A 9,818-nucleotide genomic window follows, 5' to 3' on the forward strand; every position below is an offset into this window, starting at 1 on the left:
TTTATGCAATGGAGCGTCATTCAGCCATAAGAAGAAATAAACACCAAGTTACAGAGACACACGGAGGAAGCTTAGACGCATACTGCTAAGGGAGAAGAGGCCGGTCTGACAAGACGACATCCCGTAGGACTCCAACTGTGAGACATTCTGGAAAAAGGCAAGCTATGGAGACAGTAGAAAGATCAGCGGCTGCCAGGGGTCGAGGGAGAGGGAGGGCTTGGTGGGTAGGGCACAGAGAAGTTTCACGCTGGTGCTCTGATTCTGTAGGACACCGTCATGGAAGATACACAATATTTTGTCTTTGAGAAACTTGTAGAACCGGGGATCACAAAGCAAGAACCTGATGAAAACTGCGGACTTTAGGTAGTGATACTTTATCAGTGTGGTGTCGGAACTATAGCAAATGTAACCCACCAATGCCAGGTATTAACAAGAGAGGAACCTGCGGGATGGGGTACACGGGAACTCTGTACTTTCTCCTTTTTTCTATAAATCTAAAGCAAATCTAAAAAGTAAACTATTTTTTTCTAAAGTAGACTCCACACCCAATGTGGGGCTCGAACCCATGATCCTGAGCCAGCCAGGTGCCCCCCAAAATAGTCTATTTTAAAAAAGGGGGAGCTTGGGTGGCTCCGTTGGTTAAGCATCTGTCTTCAGCTCAGGTCGTGATCCCAAGGTCCTGGGATCGAGTCCCACATCAGGCTCCCTGCTCAGCGGGGAGTCTGCTTCTCCCTCTACCCTTCCCCTTGCTCTCTCTCTCTCTCAAATAAGTAAATAAAAAATCTTAAAGAAAAATACAGCATGTAAAATAATTTATTAGTGGTAGAAGATCAATAACCCAACAAAACTGTACAGCACTGTAGGAATATTAATTCCTTGATATTTACAATCTTGGGAAAAACAGGCACCGGTAAGAGAGCAGAAACCCACCTTGAACATAATTGCAACAAAAAGCCATTCCGTCCAGAAAATGCTAGAACTCTAAAATCCTTAGGCAGTACCCCTTACACAATGCCATATGTCAACTGTATTTCAGTAAAACTGGAAGGAGAAAAAAAAAAAGCCCCAAAACCGTTGCACCAGGACATTGCTGCCTCCTGGCGTCTCACCAGAAGCTACGAGGCAGAAGTCTGGTTAATGCCTAAAAGTCATTCTCAATCTTGATTTTAGTTTCAACAAGACATTTTCTGAGTGTTTCAACAGCTCCAAGAGAGGAAGAGCGGCAGGTATTAACCCTCGGTATCTCCAGGAAATGCACCTTAATGGCTTGGCGGCCCTGGCAGCACCAAGAGTGAGCTGTCTTGGAGAGGCTGCTGGTGCCCGCTGCAGGAAAACGCTGTTTGACCTGCATGCTGGACATGGAAGTTGTTGATGGAAGAAGAGGCGGGCTATGATGTCATTCCCATTTCACGCAGTCCGTTTCTGAGCCCACAACCACAGTTTAATCAACACAGGCAATGAGTGAGATTCAACTTCGACATCGTAAAAACAGGGTCCCAGTGGCAACGGAAAAACAACCATCACTTATAAGACTTGGAAAATGCAACATGAGATTTCTGCGTGCTTTAAAGAGCATTAACACACATCAACCAAAAGGGGGAAAAAAAAAGGAGCACACATCTGCTTTTCATCTACAGTCGTCAAAGCAAGGGGCATTGAGGGCTAAGTTAAGAGAAATGTCCTAGTGCACAGAAATCCCACCTCCGGACCCTTGGTCAACCAAAGCAAAACTCTTGGAGAAACTTATGAGAAATGTACCGCATCTTGGAGAAACTTATGAGAAATGTACGCGGAATGCTACCTGTGAAATCTACATGGTGTAAGAACCTAAATTGTTTCAGAATTCCTGTTGTTATTAGCAAGGGTTCCAGTGTCATCTATGGAAGATGCCTCTGTAAATCCTCCACTTCTAGCTCCCACATGCTTTCGTGGATGGGGTTATCGGAGAGATCTGTCATCTTCACAGCCTGAAGGCACGGCTCAGGGCTGCACTCCTGCACCACTCCCATTACCATCACATACTTCCCTAGAAGAAGAAAAGCCGGGGATGATGTTCGCATGGATACAAAACCAAAACAGAGACCCCTATCCTTCAGAGCTTAACTTTATCAGAGAAGCAAATTACACACACACACACACACACACACACACACACACCAAAAAACCAAAAAACTATGGAGAGTAGATATCAATGTTTAACTCTGGCTTCTGGTTTAAAAACCAAAAAATAAAATTGCAGCAAGCTACCATCATGCACGAAACAATCATGCCTAAGGAAGGGAAGAGACTCGCAATGGAGTTAGGAGTTATAATTCAACTGTTGTAAGGCAGGGGCAAAAGCCCCAAGCTTTTCTCTTATCTCTGTTTCTTGCCCAGTGCCGCAGGGTATGTGGCTGATCTCTGTGCTCAGGAGCAGGCCTCTTTCTGCAAAGATATCTCCAGATTTGCCCCAAAGCAAATCTGACTTTCCCTTGATGCCCAGAAGAGCTGGGCAGGCCACAGCACCCCGCCAGGCCACCCTGCTGTTCCAGCCACCAGGGACCAATCCCTGCCACCAGCCAGGCACATGCTGGCAAATCAATAAGAGAACGGGCTGCCATTGGGATGATCTCATGACATATTAACCACGACTCTCTTCCCATTCCCTTGGGGAAGTGGCTCTCCTTGAAAGCAAAACTTGGCCAGGCTTAACCACAAAAAACTCAATTGTGTAAAAAACCCCAAACACAGCAGGAAGGACGGGCACCCTGCCAGCCCCCACTGCATGCCCCTACGAGGCTACTTTAATCACACTGCTTCTAACAGCAGGGCTGAGTTCGCACGCAGCCCCACCCCCCCCCGCCCCCTCCACCCACATCAGGCTCTGGCTGAAGGAAGGCTGGCAAGCTGACACCTGCCTCTTTGGACGGCTACCCCTTGCACGATGCACGATGTAATTTGGTTCCTCTGAACCCACCTCTAGATTCTACTTGAGCAAGTAACGTGCAGCTCTTCGGTGATCGGAGCGAGTGCTAAAACTATACTTTGCCAATACCTCCCAAGGGACTCTCCAGTGCTGGTAAAGTCAGAACCCTCAGAAAAAGAATGACAAGACCCAAGGAAGACGAACCAGTCCCAGGAGATCCCTGCCAGGGGAGCGTAACAGGATATCTACACAAGGGCACCAACGGCTAGAACGACGAGCAGGCTGGAAGGAACTTGCTCCTCCGGCGATGAGACAGTCTGGTTAGGAGGGTTCATCCTACCCACACCCTCTCTGCCCCCAGCACTGTCTCCACACCGTCTCCCTTCTCCTGGGCCCCACCACGCCCCCTCCTTTACACCAGGCCTTCATCCGCTGGCCTGGACCACACCATTTCCAGTAGGCCCGCCTCCAGCGGCTTCCTCTTCGGGGATCCGCAACTACCCCCACCCCGCTGGGGCCGCGATTTTCCCCAAATGTGGCTCTGGCCCTTCCAGATACTTGAATTTCTTATACTTTCCATATGTCGTGAAATCATCCTCTAGTTTTTTGAACCATCTGAAAATGGAAAAAAAAAAAAAAAAAGAAGAAAGGAAAAGAAAAAGGCTCGTGGCCGTTGGGAGAGGCAGCAGCCTGTGGTTTGCTGACCGTGTGCTTCAATAATAGTAAGGACAGCACAATGTCTGGAACCTCACTGTGAGCCGGGCGCTGTGTGAAGACCTTCTTTTTTTTTTTTTTTCAACTGAAGCCACACAACAGGCCCCTTTCTGACAGATTCAGAACGGTTAAGAAAAGTGCTCTAAGGAGGCTCAGCGGGGGGGAAAAAAAGCAGAGCCAGGAATTCAACCTCGTGCTGAAGTCAGAGAGGTCAGAAAGGGTCCTGGTCCTCCAGTTCTCCAAGTGTGGCCCCAAGGCCATCCACATTGGCGACACCAGGGAGCTGGTTTAGAAAGGCAAATTCTCAGCCTCACCCAGACCTCCGGGTGGTCACAAGCCCTCAGGGTAAGTCTGAGGACCCCGCTGATTTAAGAGGCACACATTTGATAACTATACAGCCCAAGGCAGTTCCACGAAGGGGAGGTGCCAGAGAGCTTCCATTCCTACATTCCTAGAAGTCAGGGAGGCCTTCCAGGAGGAAGGCACACTCGAGTCTAGACGTTAGGGATGAACAGAGGCTTCCTCTTAACAGCGTTTTCCAAGACTTGATGGGGGAGGGGAAAAAAGGTCACCCGTGGGGGAGGGGCTTGTTACAAATACCGATGTGTGGGGGGGTGGTCCCTCCACCGGAGATTCTATCTAGGGGAGCGTCTGGATCCTGCGGCGTCTAAGCGGGCTGCAGGGGAGGCTAATCAGCAGGTCAGCCTGGCTGCGGGCGGGGAACAGGACGAAAGGGCACCGCGGCGGGTGACCAGCCGGGGACCGGCCAGGCCCCGCCCTCCGGCCGCCCACAACCAGGGTCAGCTCCTCGTCCGCGACGGGCCGTTACCTGGGACGAGGCAGGGCCGCCCGCGCGGCACCCGCTCCAGGCCGCGCACCGAGAAGGCCCCGCTCGGGTCCCGCAGCCGCGCCTCGCCGCCGCCCGCCGCCACCACCGTGCCCTGCATCCACACGGTCACCAGCTCCAGGGGCCCGCGGCCGGTCGCCGCCCGCGACAGCCGCCACGCACCCGGGCCGCCCTCCGCGTCGCGCCGCAGCTGCTCCGCCAGGACTTTGAGCGGCGGTGACCGCGGCAGCCGCACGGCCGCTGGGCCGCCGCCGGCAGCCGAGTCCCCCGCCGCTGCGGCCGCCGCCGCGGCCGCCATGCTGCCCCGCCTCCGCTTTCCCGCCAACTTTGATAGGCAGCGGGGCCCGGTCCGTGGCCACCAATCAGAGACGCTCTGGCGGAACGGAGCAATGGTCGGCGCCGGGAGGCGGGGCTTCCCGGTCCCGCGGCCTCCTCCAGCCTTCAGGAGTGCGCATGCGTGCGTCAAGTAAATAAACGTTCCCAAGCTGTGAATGAATGGGCGAAGCCAATTACCACAGAATACATAAATGAACCGGGGAGAAGAACTTGTTTCAGCGCATCTCAAAACCTGCTGTGCATGCAAGGCACCCGGACAATGCCCGTATTTACGTCGCCTCGCATGGCGGGATTACTCTGAGGTTCATCAATACTAATCGATGCTGGAAGGAACTGTAGCGTGAGCCCATGCTTCTTGGGAATGATGGAAGAACCGAGTCAAGGGAGAAGGCCGGGCTGAGGGACAGAGACGGCTGCCCAAACTGCCCCCTTTACTACTATTTTGATTATTGTTTTATTATTTATTTTATTATTTTATTACTATTACTTGATTATTGTTATATTTTATTTTATTTATTTTTTTAAAGATTTTATTTATTTATTTGACAGACAGAGATCACAAGCAGGCAGAGAGGCAGGCCAAGAGAGAGAGAGGAGGAAGCAGGCTCCCCACCGAGCAGAGAACCCGATGCAGAACTCCATCCCAGGACCCTGGGATCATGACCCGAGCTGAAGGCAGAGGCTTAACCCACTGAGCCCACCCAGGCGCCCCTATTGTTATATTTTAAAAACAAAATAATCCAAAACCTAAAACATATTTTTTACAAGAGAAATGCACATTCATTGTAGAACATTTAGAAAGGGAAATCTGGAATCACCCAACAAATTATAAAAATCACTCAGAGATATCCACTGTTAACTTTTGATTATATTAACATCCATATTTAAATATATATATACATATACATATATACATACATATTTTTGATATGCAAATATTTTCTGAGGCACCTGGGCGACTCAATGCATTAAGCCTCTGCCTTGGGCTCAGGTCCTGGGATCAAGCCCTGTGTTAGGAAATCTCTGCTCAGCAGGGAGCCTGCTTCCCGCCTCTCTCTCTCTGCCTACTTGTGATCTCTCCCTCTGTTTCAAATAAATAAGTAAAATCTTAAAAATTTTTTTTTATTTATTTGACAGACAGAGATCAGAAGTTGGCAGAGAGGCAGGCAGAGAGAGAGGGGGAAGCAGGCTCCCCGCTGAGCAGAGAGCCCGATGTGGGGCTCAATCCCAGGACCCTGGGATCATAGACCTGAGCCGCAGGCAAAGGCTTTAACCCACTGAGCCACCCAGGTGCCCCAATAAGTAAAATCTTTTAAAAAATAACATTTTCTATAATTCTTCTCTTAATAATAACATTTTCCCATAACAACAAATATCCCTTTGGTTCCTCTCAGACTGCATAATATTCAAACTGCATAACTGCTGTCCTATACAGTTGGACGTTAAAGACCATTTCCAGTATTTCATTTTATGAAATCCCTACTGTGAACCTACTTGGACTGGAATCTTTGTACATATGTTTCAGATAAATGCCTAGAAATGGAATTTCTCCCTTAGAACTGTATGTCCCCAGTCAGCAAAATCCACAAATCCTTAACCAGGCAAATCCTGAAAGTCAAGGCCAGTCCTTAGGAAACTTTGTATTCCTAGAGCCCCTCATGGTACAGAGGGTACTGCATTCAGAGAGCACAGAGAGGATATTTAGCAAGAACTCGATGTTTATAAAGCAGTTAAGACATTGAGCCAGGCCCTGTCCTAAGAGCTTTGTAGGGAGTATTTCTCTCACACCCTAGAAAGACTGTGTTCTATCCAGATAAGGAAGAAGCTCATGAAAGCTAAGGAGCTTACCCTCGAGCTCTCTTGCAGTAACCTCTATGGGGTTCTGGCCTCTACATCTCAGCTCTGAACTGCAGCATAACACACTACTGGGTTAAGAAGAGAGCAAGCACGTTAACCCATAGAAAATCCAACGCTTTGGGGCGTCTAGGTGCCTCAGTCAATTAAGCATCTGCCTTTGGCTCCGGTCATGATCTCAGGGTCCTGGGATTGAGCCTGGCGTTGGGGTCCCTGCTCAGCACGGAGTCTGCATCCTCTCTCCCTCTAACCCTCCCCCTGTTTGTGCATGTGTGCACTCAACCTTAGCCAGATAGATAAAATTTAAAAAAGAAAAAAAGGAAAGCCAACCCTTCATATGTGATGGGTCCCCACTGGCCTGCCCCTAGGTACCTAAAGGCCAGAGAAGATGGGGAAAGGAGCTGGGATAAAGGCAGAGGCTCCGATGCCTCTTGTCTGAGCCTGACAGTTTCCCACCATTCTCTTGGCCTTCAAGTTTACACATCCACACACACACAAACACACACACACACACACACGGGCACACACAACCCTCAAGCTCCAATGACCTTTCCAAAATACCAGTCTGAACACATCAATGCCCGGTTTAAACCTCCTGAGGGTGTGACCCATACACCTAGAATACGAGCATCCTGGGGAGAGAGGGCACCCCACATGGAGAGCCCAGAGAGGAGAGAAGGAGCCAGAAGCAAGGCGCCAACCGCCAGAATTTCAGGATGGCTGGGAGGCGGAGTGCCCACGGAGGAGTGGGGAGGAGACAAGGCTGTACCCACGTAACCTCATTTCTTAGCTCCATTTTTCAGGTGATGAGAAGGAGGTTCAGGTCAATGACAGGCCTGAGGCCACATGGCCCCTGCCGGGTAGAGCCAGGATTCACGTTCATGTCCATCGGACCCAAACTTGATGCTCTTGAACCACTCGTGTCATCTCATTGTGCACACTCTCTCCCACTTCCCCCTTTGAAGATGCCTCCTCACCTCAGCTCCGGCTGTCCTGATGGGCTTTCCCCCCAGTCTCTCCCAGCTGAACCCTGGCTGAGTCACCAAGTGCCCGCTGCCACTGAGACCTGTTCAGGGAGAACTTCTCGAGCTAAGGATGTGAGTCAATCCCTCCCTTCCCAAGCAGTTTGCTGACACCCCTAATCCGAGGTCTCTTCTGACCCTTGAGGCTGGGTCAGTCTGTATTGTGGAAGCTGCCCGAGGTGCCCGTAGGACATCAGCCGCATCTCTGGCCTCCGCCCACCACACGCCGGAAGCCCCCTCCTGGAGTCGTGGCTTCTAGAAATGACTTCAGACATCGTCAGTGTCCCGGGGAGGCCTAGATCCCGCCGCTCCCCCGATACCCGCTTTACCCTGTCTTGAACCATAAGTGCGGACCTGTGTCCTCAGAAGCTCTGCCAGGGATCCAAGCTCAGAGTCCAGCTGCCCAGGCAGGGAACGCTCGGAGAGCCGTAAAAAAAAAAAAAAACTGGTCTCCGTGTGTCCCAGTGAACAGACCGATCCGATTTGGGCCATGGCTGCCACAGAGGAAGGTGGGCCCAGGATTGCCAGATTGGATTTCTCAAGACGGAAAAAAAAAAAAATGCTGGCAACGTATTCAACTCTAAACAAATGACCAAATAAAAACAGTCTACGGGTGTCTCTGGCCCGGGAGCAACCAGTCTGCAAACTCGGTCTCTACAGAGCAAGCTCTTCTCCTAGTTCCCCGCGGGGTGGGGGTGAGATGGGTAGGGGCCTCCTGTGTTAACCAACGTGCAGCTCCTTGGAACCTTGGGGAAAACGTCTAGGGGCCTCCCATGTGTCACCAGCTCCCGGTATAGCAAAATCGGTGTCTTCCCTGCCCATAGGGCACAGACCACCGGGGTCCATGGACCCACGCCCGGCGAGCCTTCCCTCCATGGGAGATGATCTCTCTCCCTAACTGCCACCCTCAGTGGGGGCCTGAAGCACCCACCCTAGGCCCCGGCTTCTTAGCCAGATCAAAGACCTTGAGCAGGGAGTTTCCTGCCACCTGAAGACAAAGGTAAGACAAGGGGATTTCCAGGCCTTGACCTCACATTCAACCTACCCATTCACCGGTTCCCTGGAGGATCAGGCCGAAAGGCACCAGGGTGAACCAGAGCAGAGACTGAACCCCACTGCCCTAAGGAAGGACTTTGTTCTGGAAGGATATTCACACAGTAGCTTCTTCAAAATAGCCGTAACTGTCATTAGCTGTGCATTTACTAAGTGCAAAGCAGCAGGCCACGTGCTTCACGGGCAGAGTCTCCGTTACTCCTCAGCACTGCTCTAAGAAGTCTTTTATTTTTTAAAAAAATTTAAATAAGCAATCCATCAATTTTAGAGAAACAGAGGGAGAGAGCGAGAACGAGAGAGCACGCGTGCATGAGTGGGGGAAGGGGCAGAGAGAGGATCTCTGACAGAGAGGCAGAGAGAGGGCAAAGTCTGCCCTGACATGGGGCTCGACCTCATGATCCTCAGGTCGTGACCTGAGCCAAAATCAAGAGTGGAGCCAACCAGCTGCCCCAGGAAGCATGTTTCTTTTTTTCTTTTCTTTATCTTTTAAGGTTTTGTTTATTTAGGTCAGAGAGAGAGAGCGAGAGAGGGAACACGAGCACAGGGGAGCTGAAGAGGGAGAAACAGGCTCCCCACTGAGCAGAGAGCCCGAGACGGGACTCGATCCCAGGACCCTGGGATCACAACCTGAGCCAAAGGCAGACGCTTAACTGACTGAGCCACCCAGACGTCTCAGTAAGTCCATTTTATAGATGAAGAAACTGATCCTTGGAGAGGTGCTGTGACACCCCTATACCCACACACACACAAACGCCAAAGACCGCACAGTAGTAAGAGCTGAAGTCAGGGACTCTGATCTCCACATAGAACAAAAGGTCCCTCTTGGGTATCTTCATAATCAGGCCCCCATCAGATGAGGGGGACTTTTCCCTACGATCCTGGGTCATCCAGGGTAGAATTCCCTGAAGAACTCAAGAAAAGAAGGGACAGAGGGAGGCAGGAAGAAAGGAAGAAGGCCAGTTCTATAAAACAAACAAATCTTGGATTTTAGTCAATGGGATGCAAGCCAAAAGATACAGGCCAAGAGGGCCCTGTGCGGATGTCTCCAACGTACTCTGAACTCTAACCAAGAGACGTCTCCAACTCA

General features: G+C 50.8%; 1 protein-coding gene across 1 annotated transcript; it reads right to left on the minus strand.

Annotated features, from left to right (window-relative positions):
* Positions 1 to 795: 795 nt before the first annotated feature.
* Positions 796 to 4,786, minus strand: RMI2 (RecQ mediated genome instability 2). The gene is made up of 2 exons (XM_045072129.1): positions 4,449 to 4,786; positions 796 to 2,026 (listed from the first exon to the last, which is right to left on the minus strand). The coding sequence occupies exons 1-2, from the start codon at positions 4,762 to 4,764 to the stop codon at positions 1,878 to 1,880; spliced, it is 465 nt and encodes a 154-aa protein (XP_044928064.1). The 5' UTR covers positions 4,765 to 4,786; the 3' UTR covers positions 796 to 1,877.
* Between the last annotated feature and the right edge of the window lie 5,032 nt (positions 4,787 to 9,818).

The sequence above is a fragment of the Mustela putorius genome, unplaced genomic scaffold (assembly GCF_011764305.1).
Source record: "Mustela putorius furo isolate JIRA1106 unplaced genomic scaffold, ASM1176430v1.1 tig00004007_pilon_pilon_pilon, whole genome shotgun sequence".
In the NCBI taxonomy this organism is placed as follows: Eukaryota; Metazoa; Chordata; class Mammalia; order Carnivora; family Mustelidae; genus Mustela; species Mustela putorius.

Coding starts and splice junctions, on each gene's coding strand:
- RMI2 (XM_045072129.1), bottom strand. CDS start 4,764: ATGGCGGCCGCGGCGGCGGCCGCAGCGGCGGGGGACTCGGCTGCCGGC. Junction 2,027..4,448: donor GCGGCCCTGCCTCGTCCCAG/GTAACGGCCCGT, acceptor TTCTTCTTCTAG/GGAAGTATGTGATGGTAATG.